General features: G+C 43.2%; 1 protein-coding gene across 1 annotated transcript in view; it reads left to right on the top strand.

Moving 5' to 3' along the window:
• LOC309361272 (inositol polyphosphate 5-phosphatase OCRL-like) overlaps window positions 1–23,108 on the top strand; it is a gene marked incomplete at both ends in the record, with an annotated part of 518,559 nt that extends 495,451 nt beyond the window's left edge. Inside the window, 2 exon segments of the mRNA XM_081896178.1 lie at window positions 22,426–22,537; window positions 22,993–23,108. Coding sequence (XP_081752304.1) covers window positions 22,426–22,537; window positions 22,993–23,108 — 228 coding nt within the window.
• Between the last annotated feature and the right edge of the window lie 4,091 nt (window positions 23,109–27,199).

Below are 27,199 nucleotides of genomic sequence, written 5' to 3'. Positions count from 1 at the left end.
TCACCGCTCGTACGTGGGCCCAATGAACTATACTGTGGCCGCAAATCCACACGCTTCTCCTGAGCATAGCTGGGGGTAAAAGACAGAAAAGAAAGGCAGGTAAGTAGGGTAAAGCAGCAGGTTGCGTACTAGCGAATATAAGCTTTATAAGCATTGGATTTCCACCGGCCCATTTCTTTGATCCTGTCCGCCGGTAGCCCCAGGTGCGCGGCCGAGGTTGCGGCGCCAATCCTAAATGAGTGCGCAGCATACTCCTGGGAGGACAGACCACAAGCCTCAATAGCCTTGCGAAGTACTCTGGTGAATTGGTGCCTCAACAAGGGTGACCCATCCTCATGGACCAGAAACGGACCCGGGCCGGGCAGTCTGAGGTAGAGGTACCGCCTAGTGTCCTTTACCGGGCATGGGCCCTGCTGTGCCGACGCCGTGAGCTTAACTAGGACACCCTTACCAGCCTGATCAGTCTTGGACTGACGTATACGCACTGTCACGGTAGTTTCGGACAACTGCACGTCCTCGCACAGGAGGCCATGTGTTGAACCTCGTGCACTAACTTCAAACACCACCTCACCAACTCTAAGTGCGCCAAAAAAGGCGATAGCATATGCTGCGGAAAAGAGACGTGCCTCAAACCTGGACCAGCAAATTGACCTGAGTTTTATGCGTATCTGAGATAACAACCCGTAAGAAATCAGCTTACGGCCCTCGGCCCTGGGAGGTTGTAACCTGCCCCAACCCTCAATGGCTCTATGGATCAAGAAGTCGCTACACGGGTCATGAGCAAATGTAGCTTTTGAAAAGAAGCTGATGGCGGCTACGTGAATCTTTAAGGTTTTAGGAGCACGTCCCAGATCATCAAGATGGGAAAGGTACTGCAAGACATCGTCAGTGGTAGGAGGTACGTTATGAGAGAGCCCAGATAACCCAGACCTGAAACCAAGGAAATCACACCAGGCCTTCTTGTAGGACCTGAGAGTGGAAGGTGCCACGGACGCTAATACTCCCTGTATCACTTTGCGTCTCCAACGTTCCACAGGCACTCCGGAAAGGGTTCGGAAGCGAGGTATCTGAAATTGAGACAAGGCATCGGCTATGTCATTATTGGCTCAGGGTACAAATTTGGCTGAAAATATTATGTAGTACTCAAGGCACCGCCCACGAACGCCCACAGAAGGGAGGAGACCCTCTCAGACCGAGATGACTGCCTGGCTAGAATGTTCACCACCGCCAGGTTGTCGGTCCTGAAGCACACGCGGTGATCACGAAAATCTTCCGTCCAGATGTGAATGGCCACCACTATTGGAAAGAACTCAAGAAAGGTGAGATCCCGCGTGATGGCCTGACCTTGCATGCCGTCGGCCATCATTGTGCACACCAGCGCCCCTTAAGCCCGAACCCAGCGCAAGCGGGGATTTCTCCGTCAGGGGAATCCCGAGCTTTCCGAAGGGAAAAGGGGGTGCTACAGGGCGCGGTAGCCCCCGAAAATACTCACTGGTGGATGTCCAGGAGTTCTGGTTCCCGCGGACGCCGAAACGTTGACCGTCCGGCCGTCAGGTAACTCCTTTTGGAGCGAAGAGAACGGCGGGCAGGGAAGCGGGCTGAAGGGAAGCCATTGCTACCTTCGGAAAGCGAAGCCCCGAGCTTGCAGGGGAAGTGCTCAATTCTCAAAGCAAAAGAAATTCGGACCCTAATTTATTATTTGAAAGGTCTAATTTGGCTACGGAAGGATTCGGAGTAAAAAGTGAAAATTTACGGAGGTCAGCCGTCCTTTGAAATCAGTTTTGACGCAGAACTGTAAGCAGAGCTGGAAACGGAAAGTAAGTTGCCGCTAGCGGCTTTGATCTCTCCCTCCCTGCGGAACTTTTCCAAACTTCTTTAAAACAGCCTTGCAACAAAGTTAAAAGGGGGGAAAGAAAATTGGAACTGGGAAAGCCCTCGAAGATATAAATATAGAGTTGGGGAGTCTGTGCTTAACATATTCTTTACCTTTGGAGTATCTGCGCAACGAAGCTCCGGACTCCATTGTTACTATTTTTAGCGGAAGTTTCTGCGGGTGAGCTAAGAGAATTGAAAGTGACATTTAGAATGTAACTCTGGTTGGATTACTTTTATTGGTTTTTTCTTTTGAAGAAGATTGGCAAGCAGGCATTCTACAGCATTTCTATCATTTGGGAAAAGGGAAACTTTAAAACAATAACGTTATAAAAATTTGGGAGTTATAATTGTGCATCGGAGACTAAAACCCCTGTGGTCAACAGGGGAACTACAACTTGTTTTTCTTCTCTGCTGTGGATTTACCAGTGGCGCTTTTGGGGGTGGATCTATAGACTACGAACTCTTATGTAAAGCAAAGGATTGAAATCTTTTCATCTATTTTTTGTGGAAGTTCTGCTCCTAGTTTTTATCTGAAAACTTTGGACTGAAATTGGTGAGAATCCCTAGGGACAATTGGATAATGGCAAACTGCAGTTGTTTCCTCTCTATAAAAGGATGGTTTTTACTCTCTACTTTTGATATCTCTGTCCTGAACTATTCTGGGATTTGGTTTTTGCGAACCTCTGTTATTGGAGTAGCCTAATTGGTGGCAGAAGACGATTGAGGATTAGCCTAAGTGGTAGCAAGAAGATATATAACTTGTTCTACTTTCTTTTTTTCTTTTCTCCCTGGTACTACCCCCTGGTGGAGATCGACTTGGAATTACTTCTCTCTGGTGTTATTTCCTGTTGGAGTGTAATTTGGAATTAACTTTTTAAAAGATTCCTACCCGCCCCTAATCGATTGGTGACTTTGCCCTTCCGGATTGGGGGAGGGCGTTAATGATCGGGACTTGTTGTTATTAATTGAACGATTGTGATATTAGATAAATAATTTGAAAAATGAAGAAAACAGGTGAGGGCACACCAGTAGAGAGGAAAGGGTCAAAACAAGAGTCAGACTTTAAAGCGGAAATTTTGAAAATGTTTGCAGAGATTAAACAAAGTGAAAAGAATTTGGAGACTAAATTAGAACAAGTGGATAGTAGAATTGGTAAAATGGACAAAAAAATTGATGAAACTGTAAACGAACTTAAAGGTCAAATTAAAGAGGTATCAAAAAGAACACAAAAGCTAGAGGAAGGGTGGAAGAAAACTAAAAATGAAATGAAAGAAATGAAAAAGGAGGAAGACACAATGAAAACAGGTATGTTAGAAATGAATAAAACTCAGGAGGAGGTTTTGGATGCGATCGCAATGAATGAACTGAGACAGAGGGAAGCTAATTTGAGGCTGAGAGCCATACCAGAGACACAGGGGGAGAATATCAGGGAGAAACTGATCAAAGAGTTGGCGCAATGGTTAGAGATGGAACCAGATGAGGTTGCAAAAACAATTCAAAGTGCATTTAGAATGAGAGTAAAATCAGCTAAAACACGAAAATTTCCTGGAGATTGTTTAATAACATTCAGAGATAGAGACATGAGGAATCTGATATTGCAGAAGAACAGAGAAAAAAGATTGAACATTGATGGGAGTTACGTTATTGTCTTTAAAGACATACCAATAAGATTATTGAAACGAAGAGACCCATATAAATCATTTGTCCAAATTCTTAAGAGAAACAACATTGAATTCAGATGGGAGTTTCCCGAAGGAATCTCCTTTTTTTATAAAACTAAGAAACATCGATTGACAAGTCCAGAGGAGACAAGCAAGTTCCTGAGGAAATATAAGGAATTAAGAACAGAAGAAGAGGCAGAAAGAGGAGCTGTGGGAGGAGTAGCTACTGGAGGAGCAGAACCAAAGGATGCTGGTGAGAATGGAGAAAAATCGGAAGAAGAAGAGGAAGAGGAGCAAGAAGAAGAAGAAGAAGAAGAGAAATATTTTTAAAAAAAGAAAAAAAGAAAAAAGAAAAAGTTATTTAATTTGGAGCTACAATGGCATTAAAAATTTTGCATTGGAATATCAATGGGATGAATGATAGGAACAAAAGGAATAAAATCGAACAATGTTTAAAAAGGAAGAATCTGGATATAATCTGTTTGCAAGAAACACATGTGGCGAGAAAACACAGGAAAATTAACAGAGAAGTGGAATGGAATATAAAAAAAAATGAGACAAAGGAATTTTGAATTGGCTAACAAGTCAGGAAAACTGCTGGCATGGCAGATTAAAAAGAGGAAGGAACAGAATACTATCAATAAAATCATCGTGGAGGGACAAGAGATAGACAACCCAAAAGATATTAGAAAAGGATTTGTGGATTTTTACAGACATCTGTACAAAAGAACAGAAAGGAACAACATGAGGAAGATAGAAAGATATTTGAAAGAAAAAAAGGTGCAGAAGATCCCGACAGAAAAAAAGAAAGGCTGAATGCCCCAATAGAAATTAGTGAAATAAAAGAAACTATAAAAGAACTTAAAAGAGGGAAGGCCCCGGGGCCAGATGGATTTACAGCACGTTATTATAAAGAAATGAAACACATCATGTCAGTACCTTTGAAAGAAGTAATGGACAATATTCTTAAAGAGAAAGAAATCCCGGAAACATGGAAGGAAGCGTTCATCACCCTTATTCCAAAAGAAGATTCGGATCTGACACAAGTCAAAAATTATAGGCCAATTTCATTGTTAAATACAGACTATAAAATCTTTGCAAGTATTTTGGCGAAGAGAATCAAAATAATATTACAAGAAGTTATCCACAAAGATCAAGCAGGTTTTCTACCTGGCAGACAGTTGAAAGATAATGTGAGGAACATAATCAATATTTTGGAATATCTGACTGCCAGGATTGAGAAACAAGCAATGTTAATATTTGTGGACGCGGAAAAGGCCTTTGACAATATATCATGGGACTTTATGCTAAAAAATCTGGAATGTATGGAGGTGGGGAAGGAATTCCTCAATGGAATAAAGGCAATATATACTGAACAAAGAGCTAAGTTAATTGTAAATAATGTGATTACGGAAGAAATAGGGATAAGCAAAGGTACGCGACAGGGGTGTCCACTTTCGCCATTATTATTCATCATGGTCCTAGAAGTCTTTCTAAATGCTATAAGAGAGAATAAGGAAATAAAGGGGGTAGAATTAGGCCGGAATGAGTATAAGGTTAAAGCCTTTGCCGATGATCTGGTTTTAACGGTGGAAGAAGCATTAGAGAGCACCAAAAATATTCTTGAAGAGGTGGAGAGATTTGGCCAAGTGGCAGGTTTTAAATTAAATAAGAGAAAGACCAAAATAATTGCTAAGAATATGGATCAAGAAACGATAGAGATAATGCAACAACAAATAGGAATAGAAATAGTGAAGAAGGTGAAATATCTTGGTATTTGGTTAACCCCAAAGAGTATTGATTTATATCAGAACAATTATATACCAGTGTGGAATGGAATAAAGAAAGATCTGGAGGTGTGGGTACGAATGAAATTATCAATGTGGGGAAGGATTTCAACGATAAAGATGAGCGTTCTGCCAAAATTATTGTTTTTGTTCCAAACAATTCCAATAATCAGAGGGACGGCAATTTTTAAAGAATGGCAAAGAATAATTTCAAGGTATATTTGGCAGGGTAAGAAGCCTAGAATACAATTTAAGTTACTAACAGATGCGAAAGAAAGAGGAGGCTTCGCCCTGCCAGACCTGAAATTATATTATGAAGCTGCATGTCTCTGTTGGTTAAAGGAATGGATAAAATTAGAGAATACGGAGTTGTTAGATTTAGAAGGATTTGATAATAGATTTGGGTGGCACGTATACCTGTGGTCTGGAAAGAAGAAAGGTCATGTAGGTTTTGAGAACCACATTTTCCGAAGATCGTTGAAAGAAGTTTGGGATAGGTATAAAAACCTACTCGAGCCAAAAACCCCACACTGGTTGTCTCCATTGGAGGTTATGAGCGTTAAAAAAACTAATATGAGGAAAAACTGGATTACCTATGGAGAGTTAACTGTTAAGGAAGGGGGGAAATGGAAAATGAAGTCTTATGAAGAGGTAAAAGAGTATGTATATGACTGGTTGCATTATTTACAAATAAACGAAATGTTTAAAAAGGACCTTAAGGAATATGGGTATGCAGAGAAAGTGTCGAAATTTCAAACAGAAATAATAAATAATGAATTTAAGATGTTGTCTAAAATGTATAAAATTTTGCTGGAATGGCATACAAAAGATGAGGAAGTTAAATCGGTTATGATAAAATGGGCCAGAGATTTTGGATATAATATACAAATGGATGATTGGATTAAATTATGGAATGAAAATATGAAATTTACTGCATGTACAGCGTTAAAAGAGAATATAATGAAAATGATGTATAGATGGTACATTACACCGGTAAAACTAGCAAAAATGTACAAAACATGTAAGAAATGTTGGAAATGTAAAGAAAAGGATGGTACCTTTTATCATATGTGGTGGGAATGTAAGAAAGTGAAGAGCTTCTGGGAACTGATTTACAATGATCTGAAGAAAATGTTGAAATATACATTTACTAAGAAACCAGAGGCATTTCTTCTAGGAATTATAGGAAATGAAATAAATAGAAAGGACAGTAAACTTTTCTTATATGCAGTAACAGCGGCGAGAATACTACTGGCCCAGAATTGGAAACAAGAACAAGTTCCAACATTAGAGGAGTGGAGAACGAAGTTGACGGACTATGCAGAACTGGACAAATTGACAGGGAAGATTAGATATCGACGAGACCAAAAGTTCATCGAGGACTGGAGAAAGATGGTGGACTATTGGGAAAGTATAAGTGATAGAGAAATAACGTTAGTGGCATTTAAAGAAGCTCTGTAAAAGTTAAAGAAATATTGCAAAAAAGAAAAATAGATTTCAAATGTTTTACGAAAGGCGATAGTGAATTTAAAAACTGTGTGTTTAAAAATTAAATTTGGATGATTGTCAAAGAGGCTGAAGGAAGTCCAAAACTGGAAAATTTGTTAAAGTTGAAAATGTGATGTGTTTTGTATTTTTTCTGTGAAAATTAATAAAAAATTATTATTTTTTTTAAAAAAAAGAAGTACAAGCCAAAGCCTAAGGACCCAGCCGCGTCCGATTGGACCTGGAAGTCTGATGACAAATTCAAGACATCCTGCCATAGAGATGCCCCATTGTAGTTTTCCAAAAAAGTTGTCCACACCTCCAGATCTGCCTTGACCGACCTGGGGAGGTGGACCCTGTGGTGCGGGTGTCTAAGACCAACTGACAGCCTGGCCAGGTGGGCACAGAAGGGGCGTCCGGGGGACACCACTCTGCTAGACCCGGAGGGTCCCTATCGTCTGTTCCCTGCTGCGGGGGCTTCTCTGGAACTGGAACCCCGCCTTCCCGAAAGGGCTGCTTCCCTTTGTAACACGCTACGGCTGGGAGTACCCCTGCACACCTCTCGCACTTGTGCAGATACTTACAAGACTGCCTTTGGCATGACCCCTTATTGAATTCCCAACATACCTTGCGCTTTGGCTCCCTTCTCAGGTCCGGCTTACCTGTGCGATAAGAATCTAATGGCTTCTTCTCAACATACGGGACAACCGCCACAGACCAGGTGCCATTTTCAATTTGATCCCAGCATGCTAGAGGGATCCTGGAAGCCTTCCTTCGGACTTTTATCATGGCTAATGGTGGCGGCCACCCCAGAAAGCGCACAGGCTGTTCTGACTCTTCATCCATGTCGCCCGTTTTTGACTTGCTCTTCTTACACACGTGCTTCTTGGTGCGTCTTTTACCTGATGGTTTGTCCCCCCTCAACTGTCTGAAGCTCCCCCTCCAGCTGCTGGGCTGCTTATTCTGCAAAGAACCAGAAGAACTGGACGCAACAGTGTTATTGACACAGGCCGGCGGCCTCTGCACAGGCGACCCAATGCAGATTCTGAGGGCCAGAGGCCTAGTTTGCACTGCCGCAGTTACTGCCCGAGAGCTTGGGCCTGCGCCTGAGAACTGAGAATCGTTGAAGAGGGTGGCAGAGGTGCCTGGGAGGTCATCAACCTGGGTGAAAGGCGGGCTCTCCGGAACCACCTGGGAATCTAGTATCATATCAGGGGTAGCAGCGGAGGGCATGGGGTTAGGGATTGCTCGAAAAAATGCTGCTCATAATCATCAATGAACGATCTAAAGGCATTTAGGTAGTGTGAAATAGGTTTGGGGTTATTATCCCATCCATGTGGCACACATCCAGCCTGAGGTGTGAGCTGATTCCACCGCAGAGCACTTCCTCTTAGGAGCCATGGATAACGCGCTAAAGTTACTGCCACAAACACATGCGACTGTTTACAAGCGGTTGTACAGGCACATGTTATAGATTTTGAAACGAATGTATTAATTAACAATTGATTTACTTATAATAAATAACGATTTTTCCAAGTATTTGGTTAAATGTTCAATTGTTTATCCAATTAGTGTGCGTGTGTTGTTTTTTACTATATATATATATATATATATGCTTTCGTAGATTTTCACGGGTACAGGAATGCAGGTTTTGGTGTCCTCGGGTGTCTTCCCGTGTAAATACAGCCATCCCGTGCAGTACAGCCATCTTCTCAGAAAAACTCTTCACAAAGTTCAAGAGGTCAAGACACAAAGACTTTAGCAACTAATCCACACCTAATGACCCACCTAAGTGGTACTCAGGATATCACTCAAGAAATCACTCAAGATATCCCTCAAGTAATTAAGGAACAAAAGAAGAAAAGGCACACTAGCCTGGGAACTTCCTCTCTGCCCAGAACATTGGAGGCTATACACCACACCCCCTCAACAGTATTTATAGGAACTCAAACACTGAGATCCTGCTCTGTTCCAGTAACAAGAAGCCGAAAGCACCAGCCTGAAGATGACGAGTGAGACCTCGTCGAAACGTCGCCTAGACACCCCAACTTTTACACGGGAAGACACCCGAGGACACCAAAACCTGCATATATATATATATATATATATATATATATATATATATATATATATATATGATGCTTCCTACTTCATATTATAATATCTCATTCGATATGCAGGGGTCCCATACAGGGATCAATTATTTATTATTAATTTTATTTTTTTATTTTTATTAATTTTATTTGTCTATTTATATATTTATCTTTAGATTTATTTAATTAATTAATCAATTTAATCTTGGTATGTGATGCCATTCCACTTATTCTCTTTATTCTTTTTATTATATATTATTATTAATATTCTTTATTTTAATGTTTTATTTATTATTATTATTATTATTTATCTATTATTTATTTATTTATTGTTATTATTATTTTTTATTATTGTTATTTATTAAAATCTAATCCAGTATTATTTGTTCAATCAATTACCACTGTAAGTAGAATTAATTACTGATACTATCAATTGTCTACCGTAACTGACGATGATATGAAATAATTATTCATCACTTGACCGTTCTGTTTGTATATGTCTATAAATTTATTTATTTGACACCAAACAAATGGGTCAGGTGGATAGACACATCTAAATATTTAACTTGGTTAGATGCCACGAAGTAGGTGGCAATGCCTTAACCATATGTGTGTTGTACAGGCCACAAGGACCTCTTCCATCCTTATCAAGGGGAGTGCTAACCTTCTCTCCTTTCATACTCGTGATGGGACGATGACGAGGAATGAGGCCAAGAAGAGACTGGCGCTGCAGCAAAAGGCTGCTGAACACGCCCCCTCTGCGGCACCTGGTTGGGTGGCCACCGGGGGGGCGAGAGCGCCAGCCAGGTAAGCTGGAGGCAGGGGGCAAGCCCCCTGCTGGGCGGTGCTCGGGCTCCCGCCCACAACCACTCCCCTCTCTTTCAGGGAGGAGAGTCTTTAATTGACATATGGAGAACCAAAAACCCCCTGGAAAGAAAAGGAACATTCTTTTCTGAAGCCAAATTGACATGGACTAGAATTGACCAGATATGGATAACTAGAGCACTGGCACCTAAGATAAAGAAGGTGGAAATCTGCTCAAGAACTTGCTCCGACCATAATGCTGTAAAGATGGAAATGAAACTAACACTGACTGGTTCCTTCAGATGGAAGATGAATGACACCTTACTGCGAGATCAAGAGATTATCAAGAAGGCCCAAAAGACATTGAGAGACTATTTTGAAACCAATTTGAGAACTATGGTGGAAAAAAGAGTAATCTGGGACGCAAGTAAAGCGGTCATGAGAGGGTTTCTAATTCAACAGAATGCTATAAAAAAGAGGACTCAAAATGAGAAAAAGGATAAAATTTTGGAAAAAATAAAAGAAGGGGAGAGGAAATTAAGGTCGAAACCCAATTCAAAGGAGATTCTGAGAGAAATCAAACTTTATCAAGTACAATATATGAAACTGATAAATCAAGAAGTAGAATGGAAAATAAAGCAGATGAGGCAAAAGACATTTGAATCGGCTAATAAATGTGGGAAGCTGCTAGCTTGGCAGTTGAAAAAAAGACAAAAGTTAAACACTATTACAAACCTCGAGATAGAAGGGAAAAACATTCAGAATCCCGTGGAGATTAGAAGGTGCTTCCAGAAATACTTTAAACAATTGTACACACAAGGGCCTCAGAAAGAGACTGATATAGACCAATTTTTTAGACTTAATGGACTACAAAAAATATCTCAAGAAAAAAGGACAATGTTGAATCACGCAATTACAGAACAGGAGATTGAAGGTGCCATTCAGAATATGCAGCTGGGCAAATCTCCAGGGCCAGACGGGTTAACCTCCAAGTATTACAAAGTTTTGAAAGATTACTTAATTCAACCATTAAAGGAGGTTTGCAACGAAATTATGGAAGGGAAGAGGGCGACAGAGTTGTGGAAAGAAGCTTTTATTACGCTTATACCTAAACTAGAGTCTGAAAAGACACAACTCAAGAACTACCGTCCCATCTCCCTGTTAAATGTGGATTATAATTTTTTTGCTGACATTTTAGCTAATAGACTAAAAAAAGTATTAGTAGAAGAGATTCACAAGGATCAGGCAGGCTTTCTCCCAGGTAGACATGAGGAGATTTCACCCCTCCCATACCCAAGAATCTCCTGATCATCTCCTGAGGTCTCTGCTGACTCTACAGAGAGGAGGAGCAATGTACTGCTCTCTACTTAATTAGTCAAGTGAGTGAGTCTCTGTGTGTGAGAGAGTCAGTCAGTGTGTCGGAGAGTGAGTGCAAGAGATAGTATTTAGAGATAAGATTGCTGCTAAGAGCAGCTGCAGGCACTCAGAGTAGCATTGATGTATACTCAGAATATTTAGCTCTGTATATAGTTTGTATTATAGCTGTAGTTATAGAATAAAAGAAGATACTTTACAGAGCTGCTCTCCGAGTGGTTTATACTCTGCAAGACGCTGCTGCGCAACGACTGCATTATTGAGACAGTGAATCCAGTGCTCTCAGCTCCAAGCTGTGAGTCCACAGCACTGTGACCAGTTCCTGTGAGAAAGGAGGTCTCTGGCAGTGCTACCCAGCTCGCCTAGCCCAGTCGGGGCTGTAGTGCATGAGTCCAGTTGGTACACTGGCTCCAGGGCGATGCTGACATCGGTTATGGGCCCAGTCGTCTGACCAGTCGTTGTTACAGTCATCCCAGTCTTCCCAGTCGCCAGAGGTGTCTGTTGCTGATCGCTGGACGGCGGAACGGAGGCTGCATGCTGGACTGATTTGTGGTGCCTAGAAGCAGAGCTGTGTTGGAGCAGAGTGCTCAAGCTCCCGCTGTTGCTGTTGCTGCTGCTTGAGGTATGTTGCTGACTGCCAAAGAAAGAAGATAGCATCCCTGTTTGCCTGTTAATTGCGCTTTGAGTGGGGGAGAGAGTGGCTGAAGAAGTCCAAGGCTTTATCTGTGTTTGCACGAGGGAAGTGTCTTGCTCTAAGTAATAGCAGACATGGCCTGTGCACATTCTGGCCAGATGGCTATGTCCTTTCCCCTCCTCTCGCCTGAAAACTATGCAGTTTGGCAAGTTAAGATGAAAGCGCTTTTACAGAGGGAAAAGCTATTTCACACCATAGAAGATGACCCTCCAGATAAGGATGATGATGATTGGGCTGAGTGGCATGCTGCAGATATGAAAGCCCGAGGGACAATTGTTTTGAGTGTTTCAGACCACTTGCTGGTGAACTTAGAGGGTCAAGAGACTGCACAAGCTGTTTGGCATAAGTTGAGAGATATGCATCTGAGACAAAATGCTGGTTCCAGTGTGATTTTCTTCAAGAAGCTGTGCAGGTTGCAGTTGCAGAAAGATGGTGATTTGCCTAGCCATCTATCTCAGTTAAAGCGTCTCAGACAGGACCTTGTTCAGCGAGACCTGGCTATTTCAGAGGCTGTGTTTGCAATGCTGATGATAAATAGCCTAGATGAGTCTTACGATGGAGTAGCTGCCCAGATTTCTACACTGCCTTCTGAACGGCTAACAGAAGATTATGTGTCTAGCGTGCTCCTGAATGAGTGGGATCGCAGACAGGCTGTTAGAGAAAGCCGGGACAATGGTGCTGTTAAAAATGTTCCTGAAAATGTGCCTAAGTCTTCAGCAGGGGAAAGTGAAAGTGAAACTGCTGCTGTTAAAGCACTAAAGTTGAAGCGGTGCTTTTCATGTGGAGCACAAGGCCATTTGAGTTTTCAGTGCTGCAAGAAATCTTCAAAGAAGAAGGGAAACTTCAGAGGCAGAGGGGGAGGAGGACGAAATCCCCAAGCACCTGCTACTTCAAAGGTTTTGCTCTCTCGCTGCTCCAGTCAATGTGGGCGGAGTTTCTTCGTGATCGACTCTGGCTGTACCAACCACGTAGCCAAAGATAAGGATCTCTTTGTTCAGCTTGAGAAGCAAGAGAAAGAAATTCATCAAGCAGATGGGACAGTTCTCACGAGTGAGGCTAAGGGAACTGTGTTCTTAAAGAGCCTGAATGCAACTATTAAGAATATCCTGTATGCGCCTGATATTCAGGACAATTTGTTGAGTGTTTCCCAGCTTGATCATCAGGGTTTTAAGGTGGTGGTTGCTAAATCTCGCTGTGAAATTCGTCGAGATGGCAAGCTCATTCTATATGCAAAATGTGTAAATGGTCTGTATCAATTGCCTTTTGTTTCAGGTACAGGTACTGCAGAAGCAACTGAGAAAGAGTGTTGCAATTTGTCTATTGATAAGAATGAAAAGATGCATGACCAATGTATTCATTATTACCACCGTGTTTATGGTCATTTGAATTTCCAGGCTGTGGCAAAAATGCCTGATATGGGACACAGGTGGCGCTGTGGGTTAAAGCCTCAGCGCCTAGGACTTGCTGATCGAAAGGTCGGCGGTTCGAATCCCTGCTGCGGGGTGCGCTCCCGCTGCTCGGTCCCAGCGCCTGCCAACCTAGCAGTTCGAAAGCACCTCCGGGTGCAAGTAGATAAATAGGGACCGCTTACCAGCGGGAAGGTAAACGGCGTTTCCGTGTGCGGCTCTGGCTCGCCAGAGCAGTGATGTCACACTGGCCATGTGACCCGGAAGTATCTCCGGACAGCGCTGGCCCCTGGCCTCTTAAGTGAGATGGGCGCACAACCCCACAGTCTGGCAAGACTGGCCCGTACGGGCAGGGGTACCTTTACCTTTACTATGAACCTGAAAGAATGTCCCTACCACATGAAATGTGTTTCTTGTGCTGAGAGTAAGGCAAGGCAAGCTCCCAAAGGTACAGAGTCTGGGAGAGAGGCCAAGAAACCATACGAAGTCATTCATGCAGACTTAGTGGGGCCTCTAGCGCTCTCTAGAGGCAATTCAAGGTTTTTCATGGTTTTGATAGACTCCTACTCTAAATATGCATGGGTCTATGTGCTGCAGAAAAAGTCTGAAGCCTTTACTAAGTTTCATCAGTTCTGTAAATGGCTCAGGAATGTACATAATGAGAATGTACATTGTCTTTTCACTGACAGGGGTGGAGAGTTTTGTTCAGAAGAGTTTGAGGCTTTTCTTTCTGAACAGGGCATTGAGCATAGGACTGCCACGCCCAGATCGCCCTGGCAGAATGGTTTATGTGAGAGATTGAACCAGATCCTGCAGCAAGGAATCAGAACACTGTTACATGATTCGGGGCTGCCCAATCCTTTTTGGGCCGAAGCTCTTTCGTTTTTCTGTCACGTGTATAACAGGAGGTACCAGTCTAGTATAAATTGCACCCCATATGAGATGCTTCACGGAAGGAAGCCATGTGTGAAGCACTTTAAAATTTTTGGTTCGGAAGTTTGGGTGCACACCTCGCAGGGTGACAAACTGAGTAAGCTTGGAGAACATGGTATTTTCCTAGGATATGAGAAAGGGTCTTATCGTGTCCTGATCACAGACACGAAAACCATAAGGCTGACCAGGAGCATTGACGACAATCCACAATGGGACAAAGTTGGCGTTTTTCAGTGCCATCCCATTTGTGATGATGGTGCAAAAGGGGCAAAGAAAGTTAAGAGGGAGGCAAGTTCTGATGTGATTGATAATCCTGATGCCAATGTAGTTTCAAATGATGGCGCAGATTATCAGAGCCCAAAAGCCTCAGGTGAGTCTGACGCTGATTCAGACTTAGCAGCTTCATATACTTTAGCTCCCCATTCTCCCAAAGAGGAGGAAGCACCAGAACAAGAGGATCAGAGAGTTTTGCGCAGATCTGAGAGAACAACCAAGGGGGTACCACCGAAAAGGTTTTCTGAAGAGTTTGCAAAGGCTGCGGTCACATGCAACTCTGGTGGGGTTTTTAAACCTAGCATGAAGTGTGCTGAGAGTAGTGGCACAAAACGCTGCATTTATTTCCTTACCTGACCTTAAGTGGTTCATGTGTAATATGTTAAAAGGATCAGGATTGAAGGAGCAAGCATGTGTTTAAAGTGGTTTGTTCAAATCTTCCTAATTAGAAATGTCAATTTGTATTTGAAAGGAAGAAATGTGTGTGAAGATTTTTCCAGAAGCTGCTTATTCATTTGTGTGTTCACAATGTGTATTTTGTGTAAGCTACAGGTTAAGGTTTATGTTTTAACTCTTTCCTAATAGACACAGAAAGGTTGAAGTAACTGTTTAATGATGTGATAAAGTGTCTTAGATAAGGGGGGAGAGAGATACCTGCAAATATGTTACCAAGGTTGTAAGCAGAGAACAACTTTTGGAGTGTGTGTACAAATTGCAGTTATGTTAAAGATTCTTGAATGGTCGGATGAAATAGGGGAGGATGAGGAGATTTCACCCCTCCCATACCCAAGAATCTCCTGATCATCTCCTGAGGTCTCTGCTGACTCTACAGAGAGGAGGAGCAATGTACTGCTCTCTACTTAATTAGTCAAGTGAGTGAGTCTCTGTGTGTGTGAGAGAGAGTCAGTCAGTGTGTCGGAGAGTGAGTGCAAGAGATAGTATTTAGAGATAAGATTGCTGCTAAGAGCAGCTGCAGGCACTCAGAGTAGCATTGATGTATGCTCAGACTATTTAGCTCTGTATATAGTTTGTATTATAGCTGTAGTTATAGAATAAAAGAAGATACTTTACAGGGCTGCTCTCCGAGTGGTTTATACTCTGCAAGACTCTGCAAAACGCTGCTGCGCAACGACTGCATTATTGAGACAGTGAATCCGGTGCTCTCAGCTCCAAGCTGTGAGTCCACAGCACTGTGACCAGTTCCTGTGAGAAAGGAGGTCTCTGGCAGTGCTACCCAGCTCGCCTAGCCCAGTCGGGGCTGTAGTGCATGAGTCCAGTTGGTACACTGGCTCCAGGGCGATGCTGACAAGACACTTGTCTGATAATACAAGGAACATAATTGATATTTTGGAGATGTTACAAGTGAATATTAACACAAAAGCTGTTTTAAATTTTATTGATGCGGAGAAGGCCTTTGACAATATTTCTTGGAATTTCATGAAGAAAAACCTTAAGGGAATGGGGGTGGGACAAGGGTTTGAAAATGGTATAAGTGCAATTTATTCAGAACAAAAAGCTAAACTGATTGTTAATAATGTGGTGACTGAAGAATTTAAGATAGAAAAAGGAACACGACAAGGTTGCCCATTGTTATTTATTTCAGTCCTGGAGGTGCTGTTGAATATGATTAGAAGGGACAGTCAGATTAAAGGAATTCAGGTCGGAGCCAAACAATACAAACTGAAAGCTTTTGCAGATGACCTAGTTTTGACATTACAGGAGCCAGAATCTAGTACGAAAAGGGTATTAGAACTGATTCAAGAATTTGGTCATGTGGCAGGTTTTAAACTGAACAAGTCAAAAACTAAAGTTCTAGAGAAAAACTTAACACAGATTGAAAAAGAAAGGTTTCAGAATGAGATTGGTTTGACCTTAGTTAAGAAAGTGAAATATTTGGGGATCAATATGACAGCTAAAAATTCGAATTTATTTAAAGATAATTATGAGAAATGTTGGTCAGAAGTTAAAAAAGATTTAGAAATATGGTCTAAATTGAAGCTTTCCTTGTTGGGGCGAATTGCAGTTATAAAAATGAATGTATTGCCAAAAATGTTATTTTTGTTCCAAACCTTACAGATTGTGGACAGGATGGATTGTTTCAAGAAGTGGCAGAAGGATATTTCTAGATTTGTTTGGCAGGGCAAAAAGCCCAGAATAAAATTTAAAATATTAACAGATGCGAAAGAAAGAGGAGGGTTTGCCCTGCCGGACTTTAAACTCTACTACGAATCAGCAGCATTTTGCTGGTTGAGAGATTGGCTGCTTCTTGAGAACACTGATATTTTGGACTTAGAAGGTTTTAACAATGCTTTTGGTTGGCATGCATATTTGTGGTATGACAAGGTTAAAGCGCACCAAGCTTTTAAATACCATATTGTCAGGAAAGCATTATTTAATGTCTGGATAAGGTACGAAGATTTATTGGAAAACAAGACCCCAAGGTGGTTGTCACCCATGGAAGCAAAGGCTCTGAAAAGACTCAATATGGAGGCCAAATGGCCGAAATATTGGGAGATATTAGAATTAGAAGGAGATAAACTGAAATTGCAGAGTTTTGAGAAATTAAAGGACAAAGTGTGAGATTGGCTTCATTATTATCAAGTAAGAGAGGCCTATAATTTGGACAAAAAGTTGGGTTTCCAGGTGGAAAAATCAAAATTGGAAACAGAACTGTTAGAACCTAAAACTAAGATCCTTTCAAGAATGTATAACTTGCTGTTGAAATGGAACACTCAGGATGAAACAGTTAAATCAGCCATGATTAAATGGGCACAGGACATAGGTCATAACATTTTGTTTGCTGACTGGGAAAAGTTATGGACCACCGGTATGAAATTCACAGCATGTAATGCCCTAAGAGAGAATATTATGAAAATGATTTATAGGTGGTACATGACCCCAGTCAAGCTTGCTAAAATTTATAACCTGCCTGATAACAAATGTTGGAAATGCAAAGAAACTGAGGGCACTTTCTTTCACCTTTGGTGGACGTGCCCGAAGATAAAGGCTTTCTGGGAAATGATATATAATGAACTGAAAAAGGTATTTAAATATACCTTCCTTAAGAAACCAGAGGCCTTTCTCTTGGGCATAGTCGGACAATTGGTGTTAAAGAAAGATAGAACGTTTTTTATGTACGCGACAACAGCAGCAAGAATACTCATCGCAAAGTATTGGAAGACACAAGATTTGCCCACCTTGGAAGAATGGCAGATGCAAGTGATGGACTATATGGAGTTGGCAGAAATGACTGGCAGAATCCGAGACCTGGGAGAAGAATCAGTGGAAGAGGACTGGAAGAAGTTTAAAGACTATTTGCAGAAACACTGCAAAGTTTATGAATGTTAAAATAATGTTGGATTTGGAAATAATAAGGCATTAGTGACATAGCTTAAAAAGTATGCAAAATGTAATAGAAAAGGAGGAAAGATTAAAGTGATATTATGTCGAAAGTAAATAATATTATAAAGGTGATTAAGTACGAGGAGAAAAGATTGGTGACATAATAGAATGAACTTAATAATTAGAAATGAGATCTGAAAGAGGGTAAGGATTTGCTGTATCTGATTGGGTAAAGAGGAACACAAAAAAGGGAGGCGTGAGGAAGTCAAGAAAGGAAGTTAATTAAGTATGATCGAAAAAGTTGGAGTTTTTATGTTTTTGTACTTGGTTGGGTGGATTTTTTCTTTACTGTATTTTATATTTTTGTGTTTTGATCTGTTCTATGTGTTACTTTTGATTATGCTTTATTTCTTTTTACATTTTTTTCTATTTCTGTGGTGGTTATGTACTTTTATTTTTTGTAAAAACCTAATAAATATATTTTAAAAATAAATAAATAACATTCTGGGGAGAACGTTCATTTTGATAACCGCTATCCTCCCCAGAAAAGATAACCTCAATCTCTCCCAGATTTCAAGATCTTTCTTAATATTCTTCCAAGTGACTTCATAATTATCCTTATATAGGTTAATATTTTTCGCTGATATCCACACTCCAAGGTATTTCACTTTCTTTGCTGTCATAATTCCCGTCTTTTGTTCTAGTTCTACAATATCTTCCTTAGTTAGATTTTTAGTCAACATTTTAGTCTAATTTTTATTAAACTTGAGGCCTGACACCGCTCCAAACTCTTCAAATTTTTGCAAGGCTTCTTTCATACTATTTTTCGGGTCTTCTAGAGTTAATACAATATCATCCGCGAAAGCTTTTATCTTATGTTCTTTAATCCCTACCTTAATCCCTTTCACTTCCGCTGCCTCTCTCAGTCTCTTAGTAAGTACTTCAAGTACTGTTATAAATAACAGAGGGGACAGGGGGCAGCCTTGTCTAGTCCCTTTAGATATGTCAAAAAATTCTGATGTCGAGTTATTTATTATTAGCTTAGCTTTTTGTTCATTATAGATAGCTTCTATACCTTTTCTAAATCTTTCACCCAGCCCCATCGTTTTTAGATTTTCTGTCAGGAAGCACCAAGAAAAGTTATTGAAGGCCTTTTCGGCATCAATGAAAATCAAAGCGGCTTGTTTGTCTATTCTGGTTTCCAAATATTCAATGATATCTATCACATTTCTTACATTGTCCTTCAATTGTCTCCCTGGAAGGAAGCCCGTTTGATCTTTATGGATTCTGTTATTTAATACTTTTTTTAATCTTTCTGCCATTACATCCGCAAACAGTTTATAGTCGTTATTTAATAACGAAATCGGCCTATAATTTTTCACTTCTAAGGCATCCACATCTTTTTTAGGAATTACTGTAATATAGGCTTCCTTCCAGGTGTTCGGGGTCTTCCCTTCTTTTAAAGTATTGTTCATCACTTCACATAGGGTTGGGCTTATTTGATGACTTAATACTTTATAATATTTGGCTGACAGACCATCTGGCCCCGGCGCTTTACCAATTTTCATCTTTGATATTGCCTTCCTTACCTCCTCCTCTGTAATCAGCTGATTTAGTAATTCTTTTTCTTCGGTTGATATCTGTTGTAAATGATATTCTTTCAGGTAGTGTTCTATATCATAGCCTGTCTCCTTACCTCTTTTATATAAATCCTTATAGTATTTCTGAAACAACCTTTTTATTTCATTTGGGTCTTCCACTATCTTGTCTCCATCCCTTATCCTACAGATCATATTTTGTTTTTTCCTTTCTCTTAGTTGCCAGGCCAAATATTTCCCTATTTTATTAGCAGATTCAAAAGTCTTCTGTTTCAACATTTTAACTTTCCACTCAATCTCCTGGTTTACTATCATAGAAAATTGGGCTTGTAATAACTTTATATTTTGTTTCATAGTCTCATCACCTGGCTTAATAGTTAATTGTCTTTCATTCTCCATTAACTGTACTAAAATCTCCTCCTTCTTTTTCTCTTTTTCTTTTCTTTGATGGCTGTTTTTCTGAATTAGAAAGCCCCTCATGACGGCTTTCCCTGCGTCCCAAACCGTTTCTAAAGCTGTCCCTTTATTTAAATTCCACTTGAAGTACTCTTCAATTGTTTCTTTTGCCTTAATCACTATCTTTTGATCATTAAATAGAGATTCGTTCATTCTCCATCTAAGTACTCTAGCCTCTTTACCCTTTAACTCTAGATATACTGGGTTATGATCCGATATAGTCTGTGGGAGAATTTCCAATTTGATTAAGTTCTGTATCAATTCCTTAGTGATCCAAATACCATCTATTCTCCCCCAACTCTGGTTAGGATTTGAGAAGAAAGTATATTGTTTTACAGTAGGGTTTTTGAATCTCCACGCGTCAATTAGTCCCATATTATCAACCAAATCAAAAAATGTCTGCGGTAACTTGCCTTCCTTAATCTCTTGTTTTCTTGTTGATCTATCCAGGTTTGGTGACACCACCCCATTAAAGTCACCCATCACTATCATTTTTTGATCCATCCACTCTGTTAACTTAATACCTAATTCAGAGAAAAAGACTGCTTTTCTGTCATTAGGTGCGTATAGTCCGACGACAATAATCTTTACTCCTTGAAACATAATCTGTACTATAATCATTCTCCCTTGTTCATCTTTATACAGTAATTTTGGATCAAGTTTTTCCTTTATATATAGAACCACTCCTCGTTTCTTAACTCTATCTGAGGCCACAAAATCCAATCCTAATCTCTTATTGCTTAAAATTCTCTTATGCTTTCTTATTACGTGAGTCTCTTGTAGGCAAATTAAGTCGAGGTTCTTTTTTAGTAAAATATGCGCAATCTGGTTCCTTTTATTTTTATTGTTGAGTCCGTTCACGTTCCAAGTCAGAACTTTTAGAGCCATCACTTGTATGCAAATAATAAGATAACAAATCTAGATTAAATCTACTGTTTTTTATCGTCTATCTCTTCTCCTTCCCTCTCTTCTCCTGAATTTGTCTCCCTCTCTCCTTCTCCACTCTCTCCGCCTCTGTCCCCACTCCCCGATCGTTCACCCTCCTCCTCCCCCCCACCACCATCTTTCCGAGTTCTTTCTCATATGTTCTTGCAAATTTTTCTAATTCTGAAGGGTTGGACAGTTTGAATCTTTTTTCCTTAAAATAGAATGAATTTCCTTCCGGAAATTCCCATCTATATAGTATCCCATTTTTCTTCACTTGGTTAGTTAATTTTTTGTAGGCATCCCTCCTTCGAAGGAATCTCTTTGTATATGATAATTGGATTTTCTCCAATATATAACCTTTTGTTATAATTCTGTTTCAGTATTTCGTTTCTCATATCCATCAAATTGAACATAACTAATACATCTCCTGGCAATCTTTTCCCCCTGGCTTTAGCTGATTTTGTTTTTATCCGAAAAATATTTGCCAACGAGTAGCTTATCTTTGCCTCTCTTAATCCTTTTACGCTGGGTTCTTTAGTTAATCTTTCTATCAGCTTACAGTGGTGCCCCGCAAGACGAACGCCTCGCAAGACGAAAAACCCGCTAGACGAAAGGGTTTTCCGTTTTGGAGGCGCTTCGCAAAACGAATTTCCCTATGGGGTTGCTTCACAAGACGAAAAAATCTTGCGTCCCCCGGCGGGTTTTTTTTGCTTTTTTCGCTCTTTTCCTAAGCCGCTAAGCCGCTTATCAGCTGTTCCGCTGATAAGCCGCTTAACAGCTGATCGCTGGAAGCCGCTTGACAGCTCTAGCACTAATCCGCTAAGCTGTCAATGGGCTTGCTTCGCAAGACGAAAAAACCGCTAGACGAAGAGAATCGCGGAACGGATTAATTTCGTCTTGCGAGGCACCACTGTAGTTGGTTTGCTTTTTCCCAGTTTTATGACTGTTGTTGGAGGTTCACCGCTTTCACACGGAGCCTGAGGCTTCACAACACGGAGTCTGTTACATCCCCTTCGTGCTGCAGCTCAAACCCTGCTAAACGCCGACAATACAGGGGAGCTTGAGCAGCGTCGCTGGGTACCTTGACCCTCAGGATAATCCTCCTGGGGTTACGAGGTTCACGGAGCCTTCGTGACCCCTCTAGACCGCCGTGTTGCTCGAGACTCCCCCGAAGGGCAGGCTCGCGCTCCTTCCCGTGGCTGCGGCGTTCCGGAAGTCCGAACCTCGCTTGAATTTCCAACCCAGGAAGCGGCCATATACTGGGCCATCTAGCTCAGTATTGTCGAAATTGACAAGCAGTGGCTCTCCAGGATTTCAGACAAGGGATGTTCCCTACCCTCCTGGGAGATGCTGGGGGTGGAGCCTGAGACTTTCTGCATGAAAAGCAGGTGGTTTACTGCAGAGCTATGGCCCTTCCCCCAAGATATCTCAGTTGGTAGAGCATAAGACTCTTCATCTCAGTGTCCTGAGTTCGAGCCCCACCTTAGGCATTGCAGGGGGTTCGATTAGTTAACCCTCGTGGTCCTTTCCGACTCTACAGTTGTATTGTTCCCCAAAGTTCCCAGCAGAGTTCTAGTCCGGTTACCATTTTAAACATTCTTTTTTTATGCCAGGTCTAAACCCGCAAACATAACAAGTACACCGTGCTAGTGATCCATGCCCCTCCTCTAGCAAAGCTCTGCACTGAAACTCCAAACCGCCCCTCCCTGTCTTGCAGGTGATCTGCCAGTTGCCGCAGTCGCACCAGAACGTGTTCCGCTTTGTGGTGGCTTTCCTGCGGGAGCTGCTGAAATACTCTGAGAGCAACAACGTCAGTGGCAACATGCTAGGTAAGACCTGCCTGTCCTGGCTGGGAGCTGGCCTTCCTCCTGCTCCCGCCTCCTTGTTAGGATATTTCCGTTCCACCTTAAAAGGGAGCAGGCTTTGTGAGTCACAGAGTCTGCGTATTTCCTGTTCACAGGATGTTTATGTTTCCTATTGCTTTCGTTTCACTCTCTGCGCCAGAACACGCTAGCAGGCAGTCAAGTTTTTCTTTGTTCTGACCAACGCTGAATAAACTTTGTAAATAATGCTCTCTGAGTGCAACTTTCATCTGCTGATAGAGCGTGCATCAGTTCTGGAATGTGGAAGGCTATTTTCTGGAACTCGTGTCGCTAACTGCTGATACTGCGTGTCTACGGGAGATCGATGGACGTCCGGAGACGACGTGGAGTCATGATGGACTTTATCTCCCTGGCAGTATCCCAACTCAGTATCTCATGCAAATGTTTTCGCTTCCCTGCAGCCACCCTCTTCGCCAGCCTCCTGCTACGGCCTCTGCCCAACGTTCTGCCGAGTGCCATCGGCTTCCTCCTGGGCTTCCTGCTGGGGGCGGATGACTACGAAAGGTGCCAAGCGTGACTGGAGACGAAGTTGGGAGGGAAGAGGCAAGGCCCAGCCTCTGTTCTCTGGTGCCTGCCCTTCCCCTTGTGCCATCTTGCCATGTGCCAGCTCCCTTCCCTGTGCTTCGCCCTTTCCACCTTTTCCTCTTGACTCCTGACACGGTTGCACACTTGGCTTTCCACATGGTTCCAGGGCATTGGCAGCAGGTTCAGGGTGCTTGGGGAGGGGCCCTGTTGCAGGACAGTCATTCCCCTGCCCATCCTACTACCACCACTGCTGCTCTCAGTCCCTGTACAGTAGTCCACGCTCTTCCCTTCTGCTGCAGCTGAGCATGTGCTACTCTTGGTGGGTACCAGGCATAAGGATTCCTGGCCTGTCCTGGGATTGCAGGACCTCTTTCTCTGTCCCCCCAGCCTTGATGCTCATCAAGAAGGGGCAGGGCAGCCACTGTGGCCCACGTACGCCTTAGCCTGCTCTCTATAGTTCAGCTATCTGTCCCCATTCTGCCAAGTAGCACTAAGCACTGCCTTAAAGGGACCAGGGAGGAGGAGGGGGCGCAGGCTGGGCAGCAGGAGGGGAGCTGAGGCAGTGGGCACAGCTGGGTTGGGTTGGGCTCCCCACCCGACCCCAAGTTCTGCAACTTTGTCTTTCTGCTTTTCTGTCCTGGGTTCCTGTACTTGGTGCACACACACTCTTAATTTATTGGGAAACGGTTGTTTCAAAATGAAAGATCCGTTGTGCAGAGATTGTTCTGGTGTTTGGAGGGGAGCTACACTTGCCTTTGCTGGTTTCTCCACTGCTCTGAAGCTCAGCCAGACTTTCCAAATGCAGCCGCCTTGGGCCCTCGCAGCACACATGAGGGAGAGGCTGTGGGGCATCAGGTCGTGCAGATACCATGGAATCTGACTTCGCTCTTCACAACAAGGCTTGCAGGTGCAGAAAGAGGGCTACATTGCTTCCACAAGGTGTTTCTCAATTGCTCTCCTTCCTCATACTGCTTGCAGCTTGCAAGTTTCAGCCCAGCAGCAGCTGGCTGCGAATTATTGCATAGACTCTTGAGGGGAGGTCTGCCCTCCCCTCTCCCCATTAAGCTTTGTCTCCAGGGCTCGGTGGTAGGAGGGAGAACAGAGGAAGAAAAAGAACTGGGCTTGGCTTTGTGAGGAGAATCAGAACTTACAGGGTTAAACAGTTCTGAGTGACATCTCACATTCTGAGGCGTGGCTATGTTCACAGAGGGGAGTGTTTCTCTGTGTGTCTTTTTTCTTTCGCTTTTGCCGGAGAAGCGAGGAGGATGCCGGCCAATTCACCGGGCTGATTTATGTTGTTATTCTACTCATTAAAGGCTATTGGAGATAAGAGAAAAGCCTGCGTTGCAGTCTGAGTTATTACCCACACAAGCAACAGCTTTCCCCGCTGTGTAAACTCTGCTAAGAGAGCCAAAGAGGCTGGAAGAGGTTTTTACCGACACAGACAGCAGTGACGCAGCTAAGAAGAGTGCCGGACGCCATTTTGGCCCCATAGGTTATGGAAGTCAGCCAAGCTTTGAAGCTGTTGCCAAGTTGTGCCTGTGTATGGGGGAAGCCAGCTGAGGAGAAGCTGGAGCCAGTTGGAGGTGTGCCTAACGTTTGAGGCTGAGAGGAGCTCGCTGGGGAGGATCTGGTCTGCTGAACTGGGTGCCGGAGGAGCTGCTGTTACGTGAGTACGCTGAGCCCCGGGGAGAAGATGGCAGATGGCCAGGAGTCATACTCCGTCCCTTTTGGAAAATTAAATGGAAAGAATTGGGAGGAGTGGAGCAGGAAGCTGAAGGCCTGGCTGGTAGCCAAGGGTCTGTGGGAGGCGGTCCGAGGGCCTCCACAGCAAGCTGCAGCCGGTGCTTCGGCAGCAGATATTGCAGCTGCCCATGCTTCGCAGAGGAAAAATCAGAAAGCCCTGGGAGCTATCATGCTCAGTTTGGAGGGCTCACAGCTGCCTTTTGTAGAGGGGCTGGAGACTGCTCATGAGGCCTACCAGGCACTAGAGAGAGTGCATCACAGGACCACAGCTGGGGCAAAAATCCACGCTACCAGACGCTTGTTTGAGATGAAGCTGCATCCTGGTGATAGCATCAGACAGCATGTGACTGAGATGCTTTCTGTTTTCAACCAGCTGAGGCTATTGCAAGTCAACTTTTCTGAGGAACTGAAAGTTTATACTTTGCTCAGCTCTTTGGACAAAAGTTATGACAATTTGTGTCTAACTTTGGAATCGATGAATCCCGCGGATCTTACGCTGGCGTATGTGACAGGTCGTTTGTGTGACGAACAGGAATGCCATCTAAGAGAGGGCCGAGCTGGCACAGGGAGCCCATCCGGTTGCAGAGGGGGGGCCAGGCCAGCGGAAGGCACAGTTCTGGCTTTTTCCACTCGTTGCTGCTTTATCTGCAAGTCTGTTGACCTTCTGCGTCGTTCCTGCCCCCGGAGAGCCAGAGATGCCGGGCAGGATGTCTCCAAGGTCGCTTCCCATGGCAGTCAGCCAGGTTTCCATGGCAGCCAGTCCAGGAAAGGAGGCCAGCGTGGGAATGCGCAGGGAGGATGTGACACAGAGAGTGAGAAGGACAGTCCTTATCACCTAGCTGCCTCTATGGCAACGATAAGGGACAACTCCAGTGAGGAGAGAGTGCTGCGTTGGGTCATAGACTCTGGAGCGAGTCATCATCTGATGCCACCTGGTGGAGAAATGTGGAACTGCAGGGCTGTTTCAACTGGGAAAACAGTCATTTTTGCTGATGGGTCACAGAGACATTTAACCACTGTTGGAAATGTGTTTCTTTCTTTCTTTCTTTCTTTCTTGATCTTTTGTGGGTACGAGCCTGGGACAAAGGGGTGGAAGTTTGCATATCCAGATGGTGATCAGTCCAGGATTCTAGTTAGCAGAAATGCTGAGTTCTGTGAGCAGAATGGTTGGTCAAGGATCCATGCAAATCCTGACGTTTTCTCAGAATGTCTGTCTGATTCTGAGGAGGAGGGAGAGTTAGAAGCTGAACCTGTTGATGAGGACCAGGTCGCTGACCAGGGTCAAGAACAGGATTGGGCATCTCCACAGGTTGTAAAAAGAGAGCCCAAGAGTGAGCCTTCGTCTCCCGTTAGCAAAGTGCAGAAGGCCCGAAGACGCACTAAGTCAGAGGGGGAGCCTTCTGTCACAAGTGAAACACTTGCTGGCCCCAGTGGGTCAGAGGAAGCACCTGAGACAGTCCTCAGATGTTCTGCACGCTCCATGAAGGGGGTACCACCTGAGAGGTTTCAGGTCACCAGCGCGTGGGTTGGTTTCGCACAGTGCGAACCTGAGAGTTTTGAGGAGGTTCAACAGTTGCCTGAGACAGAAGCCAGGAAGGGGCAAGAGGCAATGGGAAAGGAGTTGAACTCAAAGAGGTCTGTAGATGTGTCCTCACAGTTTCCCTCAGGATGCGAGACGAGAGGGGGTGTGAGGAGAATCAGAACTTACAGGGTTAAACAGTTCTGAGTGACGTCTCACATTCTGAGGCATGGCCATGTTCACAGAGGGGAGTGTTTCTCTGTGTGTCTTTTTTCTTTCGCTTTTGCCGGAAAAGCGAGGAGGATGCCGGCCAATTCACCGGGCTGATTTATGTTGTTATTCTACTCATTAAAGGCTATTGGAGATAAGAGAAAAGCCTGCGTTGCAGTCTGAGTTATTACCCACACAAGCAACAGCTTTCCCCGCTGTGTAAACTCTGCTAAGAGAGCCAAAGAGGCTGGAAGAGGTTTTTACCGGCACGGACAGCAGTAACGCAGCTAAGAAGAGTGCCGGACGCCATTTTGGCCCCATAGGCTTGAGGGGGTTATGAGAGCATATGTGCACCTGGTGCCAAGGGATAAGGCTGCAAAACTGAGCAGAGCACACTTAAGAGCAGGAGGAGCTGAGCCCTGCTCCCGCCACCACCACCAACAGCAACTCCTAGATGTCCACTTGTTCTTCTCAAGGGAGTCCCCAAAATGACCAAAGGAGACTGGAGCTCTGACAGCAGCTATGGAGACTGCAGAGTCCGGATGGGAGCTCTTTTATTACTTATTTTCATTTGAAGTGGGATGGAGTGGAGGCTAGATGGATCACTT

This window comes from Podarcis melisellensis, assembly GCF_964234715.1.
Source record: "Podarcis melisellensis genome assembly, chromosome: W".
In the NCBI taxonomy this organism is placed as follows: domain Eukaryota; kingdom Metazoa; phylum Chordata; class Lepidosauria; order Squamata; family Lacertidae; genus Podarcis; species Podarcis melisellensis.
Note: the sequence above shows the minus strand (reverse complement) of the source record. Positions and strands in the feature narration are given on the sequence as shown.